This window comes from Rosa chinensis, chromosome 5 (genome assembly GCF_002994745.2).
Source record: "Rosa chinensis cultivar Old Blush chromosome 5, RchiOBHm-V2, whole genome shotgun sequence".
Taxonomy (NCBI): Eukaryota; Viridiplantae; Streptophyta; class Magnoliopsida; order Rosales; family Rosaceae; genus Rosa; species Rosa chinensis.
The window spans coordinates 69675522-69701471 of NC_037092.1; the positions used below are offsets into that span (position 1 = coordinate 69675522).

The 25950-nt window shown below is 39.0% G+C and overlaps 1 protein-coding gene and 1 pseudogene across 1 annotated transcript; one reads left to right on the forward strand and one right to left on the reverse strand.

Moving 5' to 3' along the window:
• The first annotated feature begins 10277 nt into the window (after window positions 1–10277).
• Window positions 10278–13447, forward strand: LOC112166411 (annotated as a pseudogene).
• Window positions 13448–23904: 10457 nt separating this feature from the next.
• Window positions 23905–25685, reverse strand: LOC112163935 (WUSCHEL-related homeobox 2). Its single transcript, XM_024300194.2, has 2 exons — window positions 24892–25685; window positions 23905–24344 (listed from the first exon to the last, which is right to left on the reverse strand). Exons 1-2 carry the CDS (start codon window positions 25241–25243, stop codon window positions 23905–23907), a joined length of 792 nt encoding a protein of 263 aa, XP_024155962.1. The 5' UTR covers window positions 25244–25685.
• Window positions 25686–25950: the final 265 nt, after the last annotated feature.

Sequence of the window (25950 nt, forward strand, 5' to 3'; positions counted from 1 at the left end):
GCACGCCGAGATCATCTCAAGTTCTAAAATAAGTAGGGTATAAAGAAGTATAAAGTTTTGCTTCCTCGAATTCTTATTTCGTAAATCTCTTAAAAAGCTCCAAGAGCTGAATATAAATATAAAATCTATAGTATAAGTAAATCCCATTTCCAAAAATCTCTCAAAATCTCCAAGAAACAAACCAAATCCAAAATCATTAATTAGGCATTCCCAATGCCAAAACGGAAGGTCAATAAATAAATGAGAAATCCAACTCCATCGAAACTCATCTCGAAAATCTTCCAGGAACTTAAATCGGCGATTAGAAATATACTTAATTCCGGAAAATTACCTCGGAAATAAGTAATTCGTCAAATAATATTATAAATCATAACCAACCTTTGAAACTCAATGTTGAAAGTAAAACCACGAGATAAACCGAAATCAAATTCCGAAAATCAATTCATTTGCTCAAAATGTAATATGATTAATAACTAGAGCATTAATTTTAAGAAATAAATGCATGCATCATTATTTAAAAACAAAAGTCCACTCACAGTACTATTGGGCGACCACGCAAACGAGTTCCTTCATCGAGCAATAGCTCGGTACGTCGTCATGTACACAATTATGTTTCCGTAAACGGCAATCCGATAAAATAAATACGAATCTAAACGAAACTCGAAAATCCCTATTTCCATTACTTCTCAAATTCCACCCAAATCTCTTCCACAACACTACTTCCTTAATTTACATATTCCACAATGAAAACGAGGGAAATCCGACGGCCGGATTTCCCACAATTCCATCACAAAACTCCAAACTTCGGAAATTCACAAACAATTCCAAACTCCTCCAAAATTCACCAAACTTCACATACAAGCTCTACAACAATATACAATTTAATGGGCTAAAAACTGAAATTAAAACACTGCCATATAAGCCTCCACGCGCCACCAACAGTGGCAGCGCGTGGGCCCCACGCGCCGGCGGCCACCACCTCCGATGGCCACCAAAATTTAGCAGCACCATCATCTCATCATTCCAAACACGTTTCTCAACTACCACAACCCGAGAAAACCACTAGACCTAGGTCAACAATTAAGAAAACAGTAAACCCAGATTTAAGAACAGTACCGAGAATTTCAAACCTTCGATTCTTCCTCCACGCTGCAAATCGTGGCTTGAGGCTAGGGGGAAAATGATCCTTGCCAAAAACCGAACCTTCGACGCCAGTTTGGTGGCCGGAGACGGCCGGAAACGGAAGATATCGACGTTGACCACTTCTGCTACAGTGAAACTTCAAGGACCCGATGCGTCATTTTCCGGCCAAGTCGCCGTGAGTTACCGCCGTGGGGAGGTTAGGTAGGGGTAGAGGAGTCGACCGGTGCTGATTGTTCGCTCCCAGGTGGCCGGAAGAGGGAGATGGCCGGAGTTGCAGAGAGAGCCGAGGAGAGGAAGAAAAACGCGGGGGAGGAGGAGAGAGAGAGAAAAAACAAAAGTTACCTGCCAACAGTAAAAATTCAAATATATACTACTTACCGTGAACAGTAACTTTAGTATTCCGCTTATAACTTTCGCATACGAGCTCCGATTTTTACGTACCACATATCCACGCGCTCGGTTTAACGTCCCCTACAACTTTCATGAAGAACATTTTCTCAAATTTTGACCCGAACAAAAAGTCAACTTTTAGGGCCACTAAAAGTACGGAAACGAAAGTAAAAGTTAAAGTAGTTGTCGTTTACCGTCCAAATGACTAGTAAACCGGTGAATTCAGGTTCGGGACGTTACACTCTTACAAGGCCAAAGTCAAGTGTGAAGATTGTGGAATTGGAAGAGGAGGCTAAGCCACTAACAAAGCCATCCCCTGGCAAGAGATTCAAGGTTTGTGCAAATAGGAAAAAGAGTCTGCCTGAAATAAAAATCAGTGAACCTGAGGCAAATGTAGTTCCAACTCAGGCTTCTCAAGCTCCCACTATTAATCCTACTGACAAGGGAAAGAAGAAGGTGGAGTTCAATGAAACTGATGTAGCAAAGGAAAGTGAAGATGATGGCCGGGTTCAAGAAGAAGATGAAGGAGTAGAAGAGGAGGAAAATGAGTGGTCTGAGGATGATGACTATAACCCAGCCAAGGATGATGATGAATATGTTGGTTATGGTGTAGATGACGACTTCCTATTTGACTGGTTAACAGAAGGAGAAGGAGGAATTAAGCAAGCGGAGGGAGCTACTGAAGCTGAAGAAGGAGTGACTCAAGAAAGACAAAGTGCTGAAGAACGAGGTGATCAAGCATCAGATGAAGACAATGAGGAGTTGTATGGAGCTATGGATTCAGATGAAGAATTGATAGGACATGAGCATTACTTAGATGATGAGGAAGGTCAAAGACACATGTTTAGGGAGTTCAACCCTAAAGTGGATATGTTAAACCCTTGGTTCTGTAAGGGAATGATATTTGCTACTCCTAAGATTCTAAGGGAGGCAATAAGGGAGAGGGCAATCCAGAAGGGGTGGGAGCCACTTTTTGTCAAGAATGACAAAGTCAGATTGAGGTGTATATGTAAGGCAGAGAATTGTAATTTTGAGCTGTTTGCATCGAAGATGCAGCATGACAATACCATTCAGATAAAGACCTACAATGGAGAGTACACATGTGCAAGGGTGCATGAAAATGCCAGTGTTAGAACACCTTATTTAGTTCAAAGGTTTGCTGAAATGATCAAGCTCAATCCAACCATTTCAACAGGTATAACTTTCTGCTTTGTTTTGTTTCTATGAGTTTGATGGTTTCTTGTGCAATTTTTATGACAGTTTGGTATTTTCTTGCAACAGAGTCACTTCAACAGAGCATGGCTGCTGGGATCAGAGCTAAAGTGACATTTCAACAAGCCTACAGGACTAAGAAAGCTGCTTTGGAGCTGCTAGAGAGGTCCATGAAGGAGCAGTATGCAAGGGTTCAAGACTATGCACATGAGCTAAGAAGAGTGGATCTAGCCACCACTTATAGCAGTATGCAAGGGTTCAAGACTATGGAATGTGATTTCAACAACTCAGAGCAGCTTCTTGTGTTCCAGAGAATGTATGTATGTTTAGGGGCTTTAAAAATGGAGTTCAAGGCAGGATGCAGACCCATTTTGGGACTTGATGGATGCCACCTGAAGAGTGCCTATGGTGGATAACTAGTTGCAGCTGTTGGACTTGATGCAAACAATACAACCTATGTTGTGGCATATGCTATGGTGGAGCAGGAGAGCAAGGACAGTTAGGACTGGTTTATGAGACTCTTGGTGAAGGATCTAGATATTACTGGTGAAGGGAATGGCTACATATTCATTTCAGACAAGAAAAAGGGTCTGTTACCAGTTTGTGATTATGTGGTGCCCCTTGCAGAGCACAGGTTTTGTGTTAGGCACCTGTGGACCAACTTCAACAAGCTCTTTCCTGGGAAAATGTTAAAGGACCAATTGTGGGCAGTTGCAAAGTCAACTACCATCGCTTATTATCAAAAAGAGATGGTATTAATGAACCAAATGGAGCCTGGAGCTTATAATTGGCTAACTGGTATGTACTTTTAGTCAATATACTATTAAGGATTCCTACTATTAATTGATGTGGTTTGATACATATGCAATAATGTGATGTGCTGGATATGCTTTAATGTTGTCATGTGCTGGTTTGGTGTTGTAGATCCTCAAAGGCCACCTAAGCATTGGTGTAGAGCTCGCTTCAATACCTGGCTGAAGTGTGATGTGCTTCTCAACAACATGTGTGAAAGTTTCAATGCTTTCATCTGGCCTGCAAGGTCCAAGCCTGTGATCTCTTGCCTTTTGGATATTAGGATGAAACTGATGAAAAGGATTGCATTTAGGAGAGAGAAGATGAACAAAGTTGTGGACACAATTTTCCCCAAGCCAAGAGAGCTTTTGGAGAAGAACAAGGTTAAGTCATCAACAAACTGCATCCCAAGGGGTATTGGCACACCAGTAATTGAGGTGGAAAGCATTGGAGGAAGCAAATATGTTGTTGATCTGACAAGAAGAGCATGTGCTTGTAAGAGGTGGGATCTCACTGGCATACCTTGCAAGCATGCCATTGCTGCTATAAACTTCATGAGGCAGAAGCCTGAAGACTATGTGGATGCATGCTACCTTAAAGCCACTTACATGGACATCTCTACTCACATACAGTGAAGCCAGTGAATGGGATGGACCTATGGATCCCTATTGAGGAAACTCCTATCCTCCCACCTCAATACAATAGGCAGCCTGGTAGGCCAAAAACCAAAAGGATCAAGGATGCATTTGAGAAGGACACAGATGGTCCCAAACTTGGAAGGGTTCAAAAGTCTTTGAAGTGCAGCATGTGTGGGAATTTGGGTCACAATGTGAAGACTTGTCATAGGCATCTTCCACCCAAGCTAAGAGCAGCTAAGAGTACCAAGAAGAGAAAGCTAAACAATGGAGATGCTTCATCCTCTCAGGTAAACTTTTGTTATGTGGTATCCAAATTAGTTGGTTTATGAATTAGTTTATTGATAATTACACTAACCAACTTATTTGAAGCAGGCAAAAGGTACCAAACAGCCTCAAAAGACAAAGAATGAACTTAGAGCTAAGGCAGCAAAGAGAGCTGAAGATGCAAAGGTAAAATAAGTTCAGATTATTGTTTGAAGCTGTTGATGGTGTATTTGCTTATGAACATATCCTTGCTTCTCATTGTTGTAGAAAAAGAGGGATCAAAAGAAGGTTGCAGCAAAGGCAGCAGGTACAGCTGCTCCTAGCAGGGGAAAAGCTCCTTCTGCACCACAAGCTTCCCAAGGTTCATCAAGTTCATAAGTGAGGATCAGGAATAATGAAAGGAGTGTTGGAAATTAGGGATGCAGCCAAGGTTTGAATTTAGAGATGCATCGTGCAAGTTTTTGTGCAACCATGAGTTGTGTCTCATGGTTGCTAGATAGGTTAATCTTTTGCATAGATGATTAGCCCTATAATTTTGTGCAAGTTCATCCAAACTGTTACTTTTGGTTGATTTGGATGTAAACACATTTTACGCATCTATTTAGCTGCTATTTATTGCTGATATGGACAAGCTTCAATGCAAAATTTATGGTTTTGCAAAAATTTCTTCCTTCGTTTTATGGTATTAGGGTTTATGGTATGTTTGCTTAATTGTAAATTTTCTGGAGAATTTTGGAGGTCAGGTTCCAATTTTGATGCAAGGTTTATGTGCCATCTTCTCTTAAACAACCATATTTATAAGTTAATTAGGTTTTAGTTTAAATTTTGGAGGCAAAATATACCAAATTGTCCATTCTGCCCTCCATGAGGGTTGATAAACTAAAATGCTGGCCTCCTTGTCTGCTCCAAGTCAGCAGCTGACGTCACTTTTGGACCCAATTTCAAATTTTGGACTCGGGTGATGTCATTTGAGAGTATAAGGACCAACAAAATCGATTTTCAGAAAGAGGGACCAATCTGATTTTAGCCCCAAAGTTCACGGGAGTAAACTGAATTTTATCCTTTTAATTTTAGACCCAATAGGTCCATTTCGTCAGTCTTCATTTAAAAATTCCGTTAGTTGCTGACGTGGCAGTTTCTTCAGCGTCAAAATATCTATTATACCCTCTCTCTTTAAAAAAATTAATTTAATTTAATTTTTCTTTTCCTGTTTATCTCTTTTTTTTTTCTTTTTTTTTTGTTGATCGAGGAAATTGGTATCTCTTCTTCCCGATCTTTGCCGAACCCTAAGCTTTTCCCTCTTCTTCTTCTTCAAAACGCATCTACTCCACTCCTCTCCCTCTCTCTCTCTCTCTCTCTCTCTCTCTCTCTCTCTCTCTCTCTCTCTCTCTCTCTCTCTCTCTCTCTCTCTCTCTCTCTCTCTCTCTCTCTCTCTCTCTCTCTCTCTCTCTCTCCCTCCCTCTCTCTCTCTCTCCCTCTCTCAGCTGTGCAACCAAAATTACCCAAAGCTTCAATCGTTGTCCTTTGAGACTGAGAAAGATTGAGAATTTAATCTAGGATTTCAAAGCTTAAGCACGGCGAGTGAATTGTGAATGTGGTGTTGGTTGTCTGGGTCGCCGATGTTTATGGGTTGCTGATGTCAGATGTATGGGTCGTTGATGTTGGAGTCAAAAGATGGTTCACGATCTAGTCGCTGATGTTGGCGTCACTGATAGGTCATGTTGGTGTCGCTGATGTTGAGTGCAATAGATCGATCTTCTGCTGCTTCCAACTGCTATCCACCGTCTGCTGCACCACCATGTGATCGGCGAAAATACAATACACTTAATCAAGAAAAGATCCAATCTCCGATGTCTCGAGGTCCGGGAGCTAAGCTCAATCGGAGCTGAAGTCTCGTTTTCTCCAACAAATTCGCAGCCATTGTTTTATGGATAGATTGGATGGTTGTGATCAGATTACAGCAAAAACTAGATCTTAGAGGTCTAAGATCTGTGTGCTTCGAACCTAGAAACCCATAAGCAAGAAATGGATGAAGAAGAATACCCATGTCCATGTCTACGCTCCTCAATAGTGGGTTCTTTGTAAATTTTGCTTCTTTGCATTGGTTTTCTGTGATTGTGTTATAATTTGGGCATGTGGGGTTTTGAAGTTTCCTTATTTAGGTGGGTGGATTCTGTTTGGTTATTGGTTGCTTTTGCATTTGGTTCATCTGGGTATGTGGTATTCTTTCAATGTAGTGTTGGGATTGTGCTGTTTGATACTGTAGTTTCTGAAAGTTGGTAGAGACGCTGGATTTGAGTATGAAGAAGAAGAAGAGATAAAGAGATACCAAAAAAAAAAAAATCATAAAAAATAAAAATAAAGAGAGGATATAATAGACATTTTGATGCTGAAGAAACTGCCACGTCAGGAACTAACATAATTTTTCAATGAAGACTGACGGAATGGACCTATTGGGTTTAAACTTGAGAGTACAAAGATTAAACATGTGAAATTAGAAGGACATGGACTGAAGTATTTTTCGGGTAAAAGTTCAAGGACTAAACAGTATTTAACCCATAACATAATGAATCTCAAGTCCTCATTATACAACATCCTAAAATGCTCAGACTGTATTGAGAAGTACTTACTTAAATTCAAGTCAATTTTGATCAGATTGCTACTGTAGGAGTGTATATGGCTGATGAAGATATAATAGTCTCAGTTCTTCATAGTTTTCCCTCAGAGTTTGCTACCATGAAAACTATAATAAAGATTAAAACACTAAGGGGGGTGTATTCAATTAAGAATCTATTGGATTGTTTTGTATTTTAAAAATCCTTTAAAATCTTGTGGTATTCAATCAAGATTTGAAAAAGTCTTTTAAAATCTTAAGGTATTCAATTAAGATTTCGAAAAGTCCTCATAATTCTAATGGTATTCAACAGCTGAATGATTTTAAAAGATTTTATTAGATGGTTGATTCTGTAGGATTTTAAGGTGCTTGGTATAAATACCTAACTTTATCAGAAATCCACACTCGAGACAACAGATTTTGACGTTTTTGTTCTTATCTTTATGAAGGATTCAAACAGTAGAAGATGAACTGACATGGACCTGATTGATCGACCTTCAAGAACAACTTGTTAGTGTGAGTCATCGTTCCCTATTAGGAATAGACTACAAGGGAATATATTGTTGTAACTACTTACCTTGTATATGTTGTATAGTACAGAAGTACACAATAGTTATAGTACATTGTAGTACAATTGTAATCTGTTTATGTACACCACAGAATTGGTGTAATTATATATCAAACAATTCATTCTCTCAATCTTGTTATCTTTGACTTGGTATCAGAGCAAAGATCCGAGAGGAGTTTGTCTCTTATTTTCTAATTCTTTAATTTGAGGAATTAATTCAAAAACCCCATTGTTAGGGTTATTGAATCTCTTAACGGCGTTATTGGGATTCTGTCGTTATCTTCCTAGCATCACCGTCCGTCCAAGAACGATCAGTGCATCTTCTTCTTGGACGTCATTCAGACCGGCCTCGTCTCCCCAGACTGCCTTCGTCTTCCTCCAGCGCTAAAGATCAGCCTGTCCAGCCAGCTACAGTGCTCGACCGTGCCCCGAGACCCGTTCATATCACACCAGATCGTGTATCGATTGATTCTCGGTGTCGCCGCCGTATGCGTCACTTTGCTGCCATGCCTAGACCGACGTTGCTCCTCGTCGTTGATCCTAGACCGCCGTCGCTCCTCATCGCTCTCCAAAGATCGACCAGATTCTGCACTTCGTCGCCTCCCACAGATCGACCAGACCTCAACTCGGTTAACTTGCCTAAACTCGATCTCCCAGTCAACTAGCCTCAACTCGATTAACTCGCCTCAACTCGGTCAACTTCAGTTAGCCTTACTCGGTCAACCCGTTCAGACCAGTCAACTCCATAGGTTATAAAAAATATATATATAAATAAATAATAAAAATAAAAATCTGTTACTATTATTTTTTGGAGTCATCTGTTATTCGTATTTCCGCTGCGTACTTTGGGATTTGTATATTTTTCTATTGTATTATTGCAATGGGTGGTGATGACAGTGAAAGTAAGAGTTCTAAGACCAATGAGCACTACAACAAAAACCGCATCAGACAACATACTTCAGACAACTGCATAATTTTTAACTGTCGTCTGATACTTTGGGACGACAACAAAAATTATTATGTCGTCTGAATTTTCGAATCAGACAACAGTTGTTGCATTGCTGTTGTGTAATTATAAATCAGACAATGATTGTTTTTCTGATGTTGTCTGAATCAATCAATTCAGACAACAGTTATTTCATTTATGTTGTTCAAGGTTGATTAACACAATAGTTGAGAAAATATGTTGTCTGATTGTTTTTAATCACACAATAGTTATTTCTTCTCTATTGTGCAACTATAGTTCAGACAATGGTGGCATTTTGATGTTGTATGAGTAATTTAATTCAGACAATAGTTTTTCTATGTCTGTTGTGTGATTATTATTTAGATAATGTTAGTATTTGATGTTGTTTGACTGTATCTTCAAACAATAGTTTTTTTTTTGTCTGTTATGTGATTATTATTCATATAATGTTAGCATTTGATGTTGTCTGACTATATATTCAGACTATAGTTTTTCTATGTCTGTTGTCCAACTCTCCTTCAGACCATGACTTTGTGTGTTTTTGTTGTCTTAAGTTGTTGAATGTTGCTGCCCTAATTGAATTCCCGCACTTAGCCAAAATTCAATTTTCGACTCCCTCCATTTCGATGAATTGCACAGCGTCATTTTAACACTTCGCGTATATATGCAAGATACCCAAACGCCAAAACCCTCTTTCTTTATTTCAATCTTTTCACCAAAATCTCTCACAGTCAGAGTCTCAGAGTGAGAGAGAGAGAAGATGGAGGGGAAATCCTACCAGGGAGAGGATCCTCTCCTAACCTTCTTATCAAGCTGAGCTTCCTAAGCTTTCTACCATGAACTGACACGTGTATATACATACATCTAATGGTTCATATTGACTCCCCCAAGTTTTTTCAATCCCTGCGGCTAAAAAAGTATAGTCTCTCTCTCCCCTTCTGTCTCTCTCTCTCTCTCTCATCTTTTCTCTAAAACTCCTTCAAGCTACTTTGATTCCTCTTGCTTCTCTTCACAAACTTCACCATCTACAACGCTCTGTGCAGCCACAAGAATTGGCAGCGATTTTTTTTGTGTTTCGGTAGAAAGCTTCTTGGCAGATGAGAGAGAACTATGGTAGAGAACTATGATGGTATTTGCGATTGATTCGATTTGATTAGTTCATTCCATGATCAGAATTGCTACTCAAAGCCTCTCTCAAAGAAAATTTCATGTTCACTCGACATCAACACAAGGGTCTAATAGATTGAAATCCATTTTGCAAAGAAGGACAAATAAGAGAGAGAACTATCAATTTACCAAGGCGATATAGAGCTGAGGGGTTGAAAAAGCCTGGATTTGAACTTAAAAAACACGAAAGGAGCGGTACTTTTTTTGAAAGCATATACAGAATTTTCAATGTGATCACCAAGAAGAACCTCCCCTAGATTTTCTCCACTGTTTACACTTTACAATCTCTTTGGGATTACAATAATTGAAGTAGTAGTACTCATATGGGTGTTTTGTCTTGTCAAGAAACTCAGCCAGGTAAATTGCCTAATCAGCCCACCATATAGATAAATTCCATACACTCTGTTTTGGGTTTCCAGAGTTCAATCATCTCCCTGTTTCAGAAAGTTTCTTCAACTGCAACAGCTACAACAAGCACAATTGAAAACCATTCACCTTCAACTAAGAACCAGAATACTATATAACAGGTTGGATGGAAGTTTAGGATTTATATGATCCTGACACTCAACAGTTTGCAAAAGTCAATTTGTTCACTATGATAGAAAATGGATCTCCAGTGTGGAAATCGCGGGGACAACGCCGGGAAGATAGAAGCTGAGGGCTGCGGAGGAGATGAGGAGGAGCACAGTGATTATTAACGAGGACGAACGGCCGGAGATCCGCCGACCCATCTTCGTCTTCTTCTTGTGGTTCAATTTCAGAGGAGAGAAAGAGGTGTTTACTGAGATAAAACTCAAATGTCAGAGCTTTTTTATTTCCATTTCTTCATTGATCGACTGACGAAGGAGCAGTACCTTGGTCAGAGGAAGGATTGAAAATATAAAACATTAGAACCGTTAGATGCATCTGATAGTGTGGGAGTCAATATGAAACACTAGATGTATGTGTATACACGTGTCAGTTCGTTGTAGAAAGCTTAGGAAGCTCAGCTTGATAAGGAGCTTAGGAGAGGATCCTCTCCCATCGTACCAGAGGTTCCCTCGGGTGAAAATCCCTGAAATCAGGCACGATTACCTCAAGTTCAAGCTCCACGACACCGACGGGAGAGTGGCCAGCGGGCTCCGGCGCGTGATGCTAGCCGAGGTCCCGACCGTCTCCATCGACCTCGTCGAGATTGAAATCAACTCCTCCGTCCTCAAAGACGAGTTCGTCACCCACCGCCTCGGCCTCATCCCCTTTACCAACGATCGCGCCATGAGCTTGCGCTTCTCACGTGACTGCGATGCCTGCGACGGTGATGGCCAGTGAGAGTACTGCTCCTTCGAGTTTCACCTCCGCGCTCGCTGCCACTCTGACCAAACACTAGATGTCACTAGCAAGGAACTCCTTAGCTCCGACCACACCGTCGTCCCGTCAATTTCTCCGACTCATCCGGTTACAAAGCTTCCAAACAGAGGTATCCCCTCTCTCTCTTTCTCTAAGCTCAAATTTTTAGGATTTCCTTTGTTAGGGTTTAAATTTGCTTCCATTTACTTTGATTTCAGTTGATGTGTAAACTTTTGTATTGAATTTTGAGTCCATGTGATTAATGTATGTTGAAATTGGGACTCTTGTGCCGTAGAGGGATTATCATATTGAAGTTGCAAAGGGGGCAAGAGCTGAGGCTGAGGGCTATTGCTAGAAAAGGGATTGGTAAAGAATTGAGAACCAAGAATTCTACACTCCAATTAAAAAATGGCCTGTTCAGTTTATGATGAACGAAGAATTCTACACTTCCGATTTGTTTTAACAACATGGCATTTTACAGTTGATTATGCTCATTGCAGGTGTAATGAACATGACTATGTATAATGAGGCTTAGACCACTTGTGGGTTTGAAAGGCTGGGATTATTGTGCTCTCTAGAAGTTGAGTGAAGACCAAAGATTAGTGGGAACTGTATAATTAACTTTTACTACAATTATTAATCTCTCCATCTTCTCTTTCTGTCACATTTTATATGGTTGGTTTTAGATTCATTGAGTGGATTGGTTGCTGTTGTTATGGGATTGATGAGGACACCCATAATGGTGGACAAGAACTTCTATTTCCAGTTTATCAAGTCTTTCAGTGCAGGGATACAATGCAGCTCTCAAGAACTAATTCTTTTGATATCCTTGTCATCTTCCTTCCTCAATGCCCTTAGACTCTGGGTACATATTTAATGCAGCACTATATCCATTCACTTTTGTTTTTCCTCATTCCATCATTTTATGATTGGCATACATGCGTTAAGAATTAACAGAATTAAGTAGTGGTTTAATCTCATTAACCAAGATTGCTCGTGATTACAAAAACAGGATTTATGCAAAAACATTTATGTCAAACCAGCCCTGTTGGTTGAACTGTTCCTCTAGTAACAGAGATTCAAGTGCTATGCTGGTGAGTATATCATTTTCTTATTAATCTCAAATCTATTTTAGGTTCATTAATATAGCTATAGTAGTGTTTAATATCATTAAGTTTCCTACTTATACAATGCAGGAAAGAGATGGGACCCGAGTTTTGGTTCCAACTGCAGGAGGGTTTATGATTGAGCTGTTTGTCTCCAAAGATGTATGATATTATTCTTCTTCACTTATAAGCTTTACCTAGTTTCTTATGTGTCAGACTGATATGAGACAAAATGTGATAAAATTATATCTACTAATTATCAAATTCACACCTTGTATGTATTTATGTAACTATTTTCTTTTCAGGTCTCCGAGGACCAGCATGTCATTGATTTCATCACAGCACAATGCAACATTTGGTGCGAGCAAGACACCCTGATCAGTGCAAGCAACACATGTAGTACAAACACCCCTGTATTTTCCCCATCAATGGCATCATTGGATCCTCATGATGCGAATTTGCCATACGATATCACAGTAGGTCGAATCCGCCTATGCTCTTCTGAGTCCTCTTCTCCATTGAACTTCCTACAACATGTCAGTAGTTACAACTCTAAGAATAGAATGAAGAATAGTACTGGTGCATGTCCCTAAATGTACTCTTTTTCTGAATTTACCAATGAAATTATAACATTTAGTCTCATATAAAAACATTAGTCATGATCTTTTGTATGGTTATTCTTGTTGGAGTCTTGTTTTGTACATCTGCACATTTAATATGATCTAATTAGGAGTGCTCTGAAACTTGGATTGCATGATTGATCTGCCCTACATCTGTAATTCAGCTATATGCTTATCAAATGAGTCTAAATCTCATAAGTTGGTTCAACCATTTCATTTTTATTCATATGAATTTTGTTTAGTTCTCTTGTTAGAATGTTTTTGCTGTGTCATGAAGACTTTCATTTTCATGTGAATACCATATTGAATGTTCATTTTGCGTTGTAGGTAATCTAGTGAGCCTCTTGGCAAGGGTACAAAGATATGGGAGTCTCAAGTTGGAGGATCATTCACAGTGACCAGGGACTCCAGTGAGCCTCTTGGCAGGGGTACAAAAAACTATCTTCCCCTGACCTCAAGGAGACTAGCTCAAGTACTTTCAAGAGCGCAGGCTTAAGGATTTAATTAAGAAGCACTTTGAGTTGATCAGCTACTCAACTTCCAGCATTTTGTTATGTCTTATTGTTTTCTTCGGTGCTATTGCATCGCCCCCTGTACTCTTTAGTTTTATTTAATAAAGATTGTTGTTCTTTCATTTAAATCATAAAAGTCACTTTCAGACCACTCTCAACTAAATAAAAACAATTGTCCAAGAGAGTTAACCACAACTAAAATGATAGCAAAAACTGTTGTTGGAGCCATCTTAGCATAACAAGACTACATCAAAAACTATTGTCCAATAAAAACTCAAACAACAGTTATTTAGAGAAACCTATAGTACCATTGTCCAATAAAAACTTAAACAACAGTTATTTAGATAAACCTATAGTACCAAAAGTGGACAACCAACGCCATTTTAAGCCGCCTGTTGTGTAGTTTGAATCCAGTCAACAGAAAAAACTAGTCCTTTGATGTCGAAGCTTCATAGAGACAATAGTAAGCATATATGTGGCTGTTGTTCTTTCTGGTATTCAGACAATAGTTACGTAAGTAGCTGCTCTTGTATCAAATTTACTCAGACGACAGTTTCCTGCTGTTGTCTGATAATTCGATCAGATGGCACATGCTTTAACAACAGCAGCGAACCTCATCAGACGACAGTCCAAAACTGTCATCTGATGCCATTATTGGCGTAGTGGAGGTCCAGAGGGTTGAAGTCTCTGTCAAGAGCTCAGAAGGTGGTTCTTTTGGGGGTACCAAACTCACTGGTACCAATTTCCGAACATGGAAGAAGATTATGTCTGTTTATCTCCGTGGGATACACAAAATGGGACATGTGACTGGAACAATCAAGGCTCCTAGTGAAGATGATGATGAGGCCTATGCTAAGTGGGAAGATGATGATGGGTTTGTAATGTCAATTCTATTTCGAGCCATGACTGATGATGTGCTACAGATGGTAGAGGAATGTGAAACTGCTGAGGAGATATGGAAGACTTTGGGAGATCTCTATATAAATGAGTCTGATTTTATACAGGTTCATGAATTGATGTGCAAAGCTGCAGGAATGCAACAGAATGGGCAACCAGTGTCAGTGTTTTTTACCAAGCTGAAGAATGTATGGGCTGAAATTGATCAGAAGCATCCTTGCAAGATCAAGAATCAGGAGGATATTGCATGGTACCAGAAAGAAAAGGAACTTGAGCGGGTTCATGCATTCTTGCGAGGACTTGATACCAAATATAACAGTGCCATAGGAGAGTTGCTTAAAATGCCAGATCCTCCTAGCTTGACCACAGCTTTCACATACATTCGTAAAGATGAGTCTCAGCAGGAAAGTCTCAAACATGCACAAGTTGAAGTATCCAGCCTAGCTATTCAAGCACCAGCACCTTTTCTTCAGCAACAGAAATCAGTACCAGTTCATCAGCAAGGACCTCCACCAGGCTTTACCAACCGTCCTCGTCCTCAGTGTTCTTATTACACCAACCTTGGGCATGTTCGGGAGACTTGCTGGAAGCTGAATCCGCACCTCAAACCTAAAAAGCAAGGTTATAGTCCTAAGGCGAAAGCAGCTGCTATTCAATTGGTCCAAGAACCAGATTTCTTTGGAGTGGTTGGACAAGATCATCATATAGCAGGTAGGGCTACTCCTACAGCCTCTATAGCTAGTCGGGGTAAGATTGGTATGGCTTTAAAGGTTTCTAACTTTGTTGGTTCTGATACATGGATTATTGATTCTAGTGCTTCCGATCATATGACTTATGACAAATCGTATTTTATTAAATTGTCTTCCCCACCAGTGTCCTATGTAACTAATGCCAATGGTGAGGCTTTTCCTATGTTAGGGTCAGGGTCAGTGCGTATTACTCTCTCTTTAGAACTCCATAATGTGTTATATGTGCCTGACTGATCTCATCACTTGATATCTGTCCCACAGTTGAACACTGAGTCTAAATGCACTGTAACCTTTTATCCTATGTATGTGATTTTTCAGGATCTTCTCACCAGGGAGATAGTCGGTCGGGGGTATCTGAGGGGCAGGTTGTTCCATTTGGATCAGACAGGATCAGACATACGCAGGAGAGAAACCAGGAGCACAGTCCCGAGCCGCTTTGACTTCGAATTCTGATAAGTTAAGTGAAATTTGGTTGTGGCATCGCCGTTTAGGGCATCCATCTGTTAGTTTTATGAAAAAAACCATGCCTACTCAGTTTATTGGTGTGGATGAGTCTGTTTTACATTGTGAAACATGTGTTTTGACCAAGAGTCATCGTGCTACTTATTCTCCTAGTGTTTCTAATAAAAGTGTTATTCCTTTTGAGTTGATTCATTCTAATGTTTGGGGACCTTCTAGAGAGGCCACTGTATCGGGTATGAGATACTTTGTGTTGTTTATTGATGATTGTACGAGATTGTCATGGGTTGCTCTTCTTAAAACCAAAGATGAAGTCTTCCCTGCTTTTCAAACATTTTGTAATCTTGTTCAAACACAATATCATAGCACCATTAAAGTCCTTCGTTCTGACAATGGGGGGGGGGGGAGGGGGAGTATGTTAACCATGTGTTCCAAGAGTTTTTTAAAACCCATAGGATTGTTCACCAAACCATGTGTCCGCAAACACCAGAACAGAATGGAGTGTCCGAAAAGAAAAACCGTCATTTACTTGATATGGCTCGTGCCCTTCTTTTTAGTGCTTATATGCCTAGGTATCTTTGGGGCGATGCTATACATACTTCCTCTCATCTTATCAATCGTCTTCCATCCAGTGTCCTTCAGGGAAAAATTCCATTTGAGGTTCTCGCCTCTCATATCTCCTTACCATCATTTCATAATCTTCCAGCTCGTGTTTTTGGTTGTGTTGCTTTTGTCCATGTACCAAAAAATCAGAGGTCTAAGTTGGATGCCCGGGCCCTTAAGTGTGTGTTTGTTGGCTACGGAGGCTATCAGAAGGGGTACAAGTGCTATCATCCACCAACTAGAAAGTATTATGTCACAATGGATGTTAATTTCTTTGAAGACATGAGTTATTTCTCCTCTTCAGATATAGCTCTTCAGGGGGAGAATTCATATTTTGAAGAGCTATATCATGGAGAGGGGGAGGAATCAGAAGCTACACAGCCAGGAGGTATTTTGATGGATCCGGTTGAGACTATTAGCTCGCCGCCTCTAGTAGCAGAAGCACCAGTTTCCATCGCTCAGAATGAGGTTGAAGACACAACTGCCCCTCCTGCCATCGGTTCTACCCCTGACCCACAGCTTTCTGGTACTGAATATCACCCATTTGAGGTATGTCCATCCACTGATACTAGTAGTAGTGAGTCTAATATTGAGCAATATGTGTTACCACATAGGACCACTCGAGGTCAATCAGCCAAAAGCTATGAACCTACTCTTACTGCCAAATCAAAATACCCAGTAGCCAACTATATGTCCACAAGGAGGTTGTCTAAGTCATATGAATCTTTTGTGAATCAAATATCTACTGTATCAGTACCTAACAAAGTGCAGGATGCATTGGGGGATCCAAAGTGGAGGAAGGCTATGGATAAAGAGATGGAGGCGTTGCAGAAGAACAATACTTGGCAACTTGTGCCTCCACCACAAGGCAAGAAGGCTGTAGGTTGTCGTTGGGTGTTTACCGTGAAGCATAATGCAGATGGATCAGTGAATCGATACAAAGCACGTCTTGTAGCAAAGGGATTTACTCAGACGTATGGTATAGACTATGATGAAACTTTTGCTTATGTTGCCAAGATGAATACTATTCGGGTTATGCTCTCGTTCGCTGCTAGTTTATACTGGCCACTCCGACAGTTTAATGTCAAGAATGCATTTCTTCATGGAGAGTTAGCCGAGGAAGTGTACATGAGCCTTCCACCAGGGTATGTAGTTGCTTCTCCTGGTGAGTTTGTATGCAAATTGAGAAAATCTCTGTATGGTCTCAAACAGTCACCTCGTGCTTGGTTTGGAAGATTTTCACAGTTCACGCGGAAGGTTGGTTACAGGCAGAGCAACTCAGACCATACCTTGTTTCTCAAGCATCAACAGGGAAGGTAACAGCTCTAATTATTTATGTGGATGATATGGTAATCACTGGTAATGATACTGTTGAGATGGATAGACTGCAGAGACAGCTAGCCTCTGAGTTTGAGATGAAGGACTTGGGTGAGCTTAAGTACTTCTTAGGAATTGAGGTAGCCAGGGGGAGAGAAGGAATCTATCTGTGCTAGAGGAAGTATGTTCTTGACTTGCTGACAGAGACAGGTTTGTTGGATTGTAGACCTATTGACACTCCTATTGAGCAGAACCATTGTTTAGCTAAGTATCCAGATCAGGTACCTACTGATCGAGCTCGCTATCAGAGGTTAGTTGGGAGCTTGATTTATTTGGCTCATACTAGACCAGACGTTGCATATGTAGTGAGTGTGGTGAGTCAGTTCATGCATAATCCGAGTGAGAGTCACATGGATGCTGTTATATGAATTATGAAGTACTTGAAGTCAGCTTCAGGAAGGGGAGTACTGTTTTCTAAACACAACAACATTCTTGAGATGCAGATTGGGCTGGAAATATCATAGACAGGAGGTCGACATCAGGTTACTTTACCTTTGTGGGAGGTAATTTGGTTACATGGAAGAGTAAAAAACAAAAAGTTGTGGCACGTTCTAGTGTTGAGGTCGAGTATAGAGGTATGGCTCACAGAGTGTGTGAATTGTTGTGGCTGAGAAATCTGTTACGTGATCTAGGTTTCAAACTCAAAAATTCCATGCAGTTGTATTGTGACAACAAGGCAGCTATTGACATATCACAGAATCTAGTACAGCATGATCGTACTAAGCATGTGGAGGTTGATCGTCACTTTATAAAGGAGAAGCTAGATGCCAAAATTATTAGTTTTCCTTTTGTTCCAACTGAAGAGCAAATTGCAGATATACTTACCAAAGGAGTTTCCAGGAATGCGTTTTATGACTCATTAAGCAAGTTGGGTATGGTTGATGTATATGCACCAACTTGAGGGGGAGTGTTAGTGTGAGTCATCGTTCCATATTAGGAATAGACTACAAGGGAATATATTGTTGTAACTACTTACCTTGTATATGTTGTGTAGTACAGTAGTACACAATAGTTGTAGTATGTTGTAGTACAATTGTAATATGTTTATATACACCACATAATGGGTGTAATTATATATCAAACAATTCATTCTCTCAATCTTGTTATCTTTGACTCAACTGATATGGGTATTCTTTTTTCCCCGATCTGGGTTTTTTTTTTCTTTGCCATTTTCCTCTTAGGCTATTCAGTTAACCGGTAGTGTGCATGGGATCTTGATCTTTCTTCTCATTGTTTATGTTATCAATTGCGGTTTTCAGGTTGTAAAATTTGATGCTTGAAACTAATTTTGGTTTGAAATTGGGGATTTTCAATAGCATTTTGTACAATTGAGGAGTTTATCCTAAAGAAAGTTTTGTCAATTAAGGTCAAGAAATATGGGATGCCTATGTTGCTCCCTTTAGATAAGGGCCTCAAATCCTTCCTTGTCAACCTAACTTCTTCGCTTTATGGTATGAATTTCTCATTTTGGGTCTGTTTGGGTCTGATTCTGAATGAAAATGTTATTCTTAGGCACTCACATGTTGATAATTCAATCTTGTCAAGACTGGCTGGAATCTAGCAATTAAGTTACAGAGCATTGTTCTGGTGATCATGAGAAAAAGCCACTAATGAGGTTCTAGAGAGGTGGAACTTTAGCATTGAGACCGATAGTGAGGTTGTCGAGAAGGAGTAATTCAGATCAGTTCAGTTTATTGTGAAATTTTTTAGTGTGTTAATTGTTACATTTCATTGTTTTGTTTGGCATAAAGTGTTCGAGGGAAAAGAGTGACAAGGAGAATATGAGGGAGATGTATTTACATCATTCATTACCACCTTTTAATATAGCTGTGAAAATAAAGTTTTCAATCCACATAAGCATTGAAGTTTCTTAAATCTTGGATCGGAGCATCCCATTTAGTATATAAAATTTTCTTTGTCAAATTGTGTATTGTAAATGAGTGTTACTTTAATTATCCTTCTTTACTTAATTTTCTTGTTACCACATATCCTATTGATTATTCTTTCTCTTTTATTTTGTTAACACACTTACTATAAAGTACCATTTCAATCAAAAAAAACAAAACAAAAAACCTTACTTTCGATGATAGATGGATTGTCCATATAATATCAGTTAATGTGACTTTGTCTTTCATTACTCATATGACATATATAAAAGACCAATATATATGGACAAGTTCCTTGTGCAAATTATTTTAGATAACAGTTTTAAATATTGTGTGTTTTATTTAGCTGAAAAATCTGTTCTTATAGACTGTGTTGTTTACTTTTTACTACTTTACATTTCTGAAGTACGTGATTCTCTTGTAGACACATTTAAATTGGTTTTTGAGAGCATAGAGCATGCATTCTGTTCAGCTGGCTTATCTTTTATCTCTTTGATTCTAGAGCTGCAAAGGGGAAGGAAGGAGACATCAACTGGTCTTGAAGAAAATGATGTTTGATTAGCTTTACAAGAGATTGGTATTTATCTAGCTTTTAATTTGTCTGTGTTTGTTAAATTCTTGTACAGATTGTAATGGTCCTTTAGGTTTTGCTGTATATATGCTCTTTGAAATGATTCTCTAGGTTTTGGTGTAGCTCTAACGGTAATTTTGATTCATTGATGAAACTGATTAGATTAGAAATGGAAGGGATTTGCTGATGGTGGATTCATTGGTCTTATGCAGATTCACCAAGTTAACACTTTGTTATCCTACAAGAACGACGAATGGGATAAGGAGTAGGATATGATCCATTAATTTGCTGATTCCTCGTTTGTTGGCTTTATGCAAATTCACACTACATTACTTTTGGTGTTGTGAATCTTTCTGTTTACATTTTGTTAATAGTTAGAAAGTTGACGATTGATGTACTAGTGCTATTTGCAAGATGTTGTCAGTAACATAAATATGTAAAATTTGTGTGAAATGTGATCAGTTTGATGTTTTTGTATTCATCTCATGCACACAGTTCTCAATTCCTTGTGGATCTTTAAAAGAACATAAGGATAAAACATTGATCATGCTTTTCAGCCTCCTAAAGTAAGAAACCATATCTTTAGTTTCAGCCTCTCAGTCAGATAGTTTGTTTGGAACATTCAGCATCAAGTTCACATTAGCACAGAGAAAAAGTTTTAAATGCATTAATCCAAAGCACATTTATTCTTATTAAAATCTAAACATATCTTACTAATCAATACATTAGAACTTGATGCTGAAGTTTAAATCCATATTAGAATATGTTTAAATCCATATGTAATTAGAATAATCCATGGATTATGCAGAGTCCACGAGAATCCACGGATTATAAAAAGTCAGATAGAATCATTTAAAATCTAGATTGAATACCCCCCCCCCCCCCCCCCCCCAAGATTCTTTGTTTCAATGCAAGAATTAAGATCTCATTAGCTCATTACTGAAGCTGAACTTGAAGAGGTTGACAAGTCTGTTTCTTCGCCTTCTAAGACTACATTGGTGTCACATGGTGATAGTTTCAAAGATATGCATGGTACCTACAATTGTCCGTACTCAATCTTTTAATTCTGCTCCATCAACTTATATGTCTATTCAGTAACAGACTAATGAGATTCCTCAAGGACATGGAACCATACAACAAAGTTGACCTGGTATGCAATAAATGAAGGGTTTTCATAGTTATTTGGTGGATTTAATCATCAATCAACAACAAAATGGTGGATTCACAAACTAAAACAGAGATGGCTCTTACGAGGCAACTTACAACACAAATGGATTATTTTCTCAATACAATAATGATCGATGTTGAAAAGATACTGGTACCGTAGGTGTTTTACCATATAGACCCACATATAACCATCTTTTTGCTCTACATCCATAAGTCAAGAATTTGAAAGCAACACAAGCCAATCTAGCTTTTTTGGGATTCAGTCCTCAAGACATAAACTGGCTTGGAGGGATTTTCTTGATAAGGGTTTGGGTACTTCTCATCAATTTGTTACAAAAATCCCACCTTAGAAATCTGTCAACACATTTCTACAAAGTGAGGCTAGTAATTTTATCATCAACACAAAGGCTGGTGGCTCTCCTTCATCATCTTCATTTTATCAAGACTTGATTGAATCTAGTACCAGTGCAAGACGGTTTGCAAAAGAAGTTGGGAAACGGATGCGTGGTGGTACTGGAAACTTTAGTGATCTTGTAACTTTCAAATTTGGAGAAAGGAAAACTAAGTAGCGCTATAAGGTGTATGTCTAGCTTGTAGAGTGCATAAGTACAAACATCTGAATCCACTATTTTTGAATATGATGTTAGAAGTTCGTCCAATCATGTACAGATAGAGTCGGTTACACCTGATACTACTTCTAGGAGATCTCATCCATCATTCCATATGATTTCTTAGGCATCTTTCGGTTTACGGAATTGGAGTCTTGGGAAAGGAAACTCAATCCTATCTTGTGTTTGGAATGCAAAATGAGAGGAAACACTTTCCTGAAGGAAGGGAAAATATGGGGGAAAGTGGTTCCTTCCATAGACCTAAGGATTCATTTCCCCCTTATTTCCTTGCATTTATTACGACTTTCTATTATTTTATTGCATTAATTACAATTTTTTTAACAACTTTCCTGATAAGTTTTCTTATGTTATCAAACACCGGAAATGAAATTCTTGGGAAATTTAATTTCCCTTCCCATGGGAAAGACAAAAGAATTATTTTTCTTTTCGCCAACCAAACGAGACCTTAATGTTTCTAGAGCTTATTCTGGGAGTCCTTTTCAACAAGCTGAACATGTGGAGTCATATTTCTTCAACAATTCTAAATCAAATGGCATGAGCTCAATTCCTGAGTCCCTTGCCTTTCCATAAGCCATCTATGGACGAAGGACCTGTTGCACCTCATTCATTTGAGCATTCCATCAAGTCTTCACTTTCTCCTAGTGATGGGATGGACCAACAGAAACCAATAATTGACAGTAGCTTAGACAAAAAACATGAGTTTTATTCATCTAAGCAAAACAACGATTTTGCAGATAGCTACAATCAAGGATATTCAAATGTCAGTTATACCAACAGCAACAATGTCGTTCAGTCATAGACTCTTACCAAATTTGCTACTTTGCCAATACTAGGCACTTGGCCACTCTCTTCTACTTCAAACATATCTCTCATGAATTTTAGGCACGTATGGAGTTATGGCGTTCACTTCCTCTTATTCCTCCTGGTTGAAAGAGCTCGGTTGCCCTTTTGTAACTCCTTCATATGTTGCAATATGATGTTAGCTAGGTTCCCTCCCATCAGTCTGAGTGGGGTTGTTAAGGGTAAAAAGTGAATTTTCATAAGGAAACTTAGTTATAGAGATATAAAATAATTGAGCATCTCTAACAGTATAAGTTACTTTTTAGTAAAATTGTGAAATATAACTATTGATTTAACAATGTTGCTCTAGCAATAGTAGCTATATGTAAGTGATATACTATGTTTTATTGAATCGTATACTAACATGTGAACAAAAAATGAGCGAGAAATATATATATATATATATATATATATATATATATATACAGATCCTATCCAAAGAGAGGCATCGCTTTGAAATTTCAGAGCGAGGTTAGGGTTTAGGGTCACTTTTCGGTCGCATATCCACATCTCAACCGTTCAGTTTTTAGGTACTAATGTATAGATCATCTCTGCAAAATTTCAGCCAAATTGATGGTCGTTAAGGCATTGATAACTCCCTTAAAGCTAGTACGGTTCAGGTTGGACAAATTCAGTTCGTCCATTGGTTTAAGCGAGTTAGATACCTTAAAAACCATCAATTTGGCTGAAATTTTGCAGAGATGATCTATACATTAGTACCTAAAAACTGAACGGTTGAGATGTGGATATGCGACCGAAAAGTGACCCTAAACCCTAACCTCGCTCTGAAATTTCAAAGCGATGCCTCGCTCTGGATAAGATCTGTATATATATATATATATATATATATATATATATATATATATATATATATATAACTTTTGCTTTAGCTATACATGATTCATTAGCTAAATATAACTAGTCATTTTAGCTAATTACGTTAAATTTATCTTAGCTATAACTAGTCCTTTGAAGTTGAATTTTGCTTCAAAAATAGTTTTTTTTTTTTTTTTTTTTTTTTTGAGGAGGCTTCAAAAATAGTTATATATAGCTAAAAATCGAATTTAGGTGCTCTATTGGAGATGCCCCTATACATTGTACTCGGGAATACATTTGGTCAAATATAATCTTTCCTCTAAAAACTCTTGTTTTATTGAATTCTATCAAGATTAATCGTCTTTATTTCCATAACAGCACCTAGAGGAGCAAATTAAGGTTAATCCGTTACTCATAACAGAAAATTCAAAATATTGGATTCAGAAAAGACTAGAAGAAAGGAAAGGGTACAATTGTTAACCTTGAAGTAAGACCATATACCACAACCAAAGACACAATCTAACTCTTCATATTAATTTAGCACCCAATACAATTCCAAACCCCAACAGAAACAACATTCAATTCAATCTGTCACAACAGCCTTGTCCTCACTGAAAAATCGTAGAAACTAGGCTGGTCACCATGACCCTCTACGATACCAGAAGAGCTAACGAGAGCAGTCGAATTCTGAGCATAATTACCATCTGAAGTAGATGGACCTTCATCTCTGCCCTGTAGGAGGCCTGTGGGTGTCAAAGGAAACAGTGGCAGTGTTTCTGGATCATCAGAGTTGCTCATTAATCTGTTAGTGGCATCATTGACATCAATACAGCCCCCTCTGCCATATCCATGGTGCATTGGCTCATACCCTCCACTACCACCGCCACTGCAAGTTCTTGTTGGCACGTCCAGTTTCTCGATTCTTGGTCTCCTCTTTACCCCAACAGATTGTGGAGGCACCTTGGGATGAGATTGTGAATAGAACCCTATTTCACTTGGCACTGGAGGTATATAATAGGGGCTGCAGATCACTGACAAAAAAAAATTCCAAGTGGATTAAGATAAAGTTGCAAATGACAAGAATCAGAACACACAAGTGTAGCTTGTGATCGAGGACAAAACCAGAAATCTTGTATATATACAACATTTTCTCACATTCAGACTGTTATATATCAATCAATTATAAATCCCAGGGTTCCATGGAAGAGAGTATAGAAAACTTACATAATATATGCAAGTCCACTTCAATCACAAGGCAAAAATTAATTTTAAATATCAAACATTTTAACTAGATCTGTGGTGGCCATCAGAAAATAAAAGTTTCTCAATCAGAAAAAAGCCATCTTTTAGCACACAGAATATTATACATACTCCAAGACTAACAAGATTGGAAGCCAAAAAAATCTTTCCCAGCATCATTCATATCATATCAAGCAGTAAAAATAGTTGAGACACAAATAGCAAGCCAAGTAATAAATTTATCTTATGTCAAAAAAGAGAAAAAGAATAAATAAATCAACGTGTTCATAAATTCCGGTACTACAACAAGAAAATAGCAATAAGCAACTTAATTATTACCATTTGCGCAAGGATATTGGGGAGGAGGATATAGTGGGTACTGAGAGGCCGCCGCCTTATGGAGAAAGCGGTTGAAATAAGCCAAGCTAGCCTCCTGCTTCTCCTTCTGTCTCTGCCTCGCTTTGTGATTCTGAAACCAATAAAACACATTCTTCCCCTCAATGTGACCATAAGCCCTGAGCCTCGCCGTTACCGCCTGTATGAATTCCGCACTGGGAGTCCTCACCCCTTGCTCATACAGATTCTCCAGCATAGTTATCTGCTCTTTGGTCGGATTCCACCTTGTCGTGTTCTCCAGCCCCACTCCATGTGCCAATCCACCGTTCTTTACGTGCTGATCTTCGCGCTCCATAGTTATTACCTTGCTAGCTGTTCGTTTGTTTTCCAGAGGTCTAGCTAGGGAGAGAAATGTGGCTAGGGTTACTTTCTTGCATGGCGTTTTTGGACTATTTTATAATTGGGGGAGACATAGAGAGTCAAACGGAAACGACAGGGAGAGAGAAAGAAAACGACAGCTGATTGACATGCGTATTGGTTTTTGGTGCTGAATGTCGCTGAAAAACATGGCGGGGTAGCGGCTGGGATTGGGGGAGAGAAATGACGATCTTGCCCGTGACGATTTTCGCAGTGTTCTATGCATCTGAGGTGATTGATTTTGCTGTTCCTTAATTTTGCCATCTCGGGAATGACAGAGACTGACTGAAGCCTATGAGGCTACGGGGAAGGAGGGTAGAATGGTCAATTGTGGTGGAAAAGACAGCCGGTTGGGTTGTAAGGTGTAGGTTAGGGCTAGGCGTTGGGAATGAAGTGGAAGCAGATAGGTGCACATCGATGGAGTTGAATCGATTAGGGTTTGTTTTTTTTTTTGAAACGATTAGGGTTTGTTTTTATGGTTCTGGTTTGGGTGTGGTTTACTGACCAATGGGGTATTGCCACGTTTGGAAAACCACTAATTTAAATCCCACTAGTAGTCTAGGGTTCAGATTTACTGATTTGCATGGCTATTTCCCTATACGCAGTTGTTTTTTCTTGGTTTTTTACACTGCAAAAGATATGGTT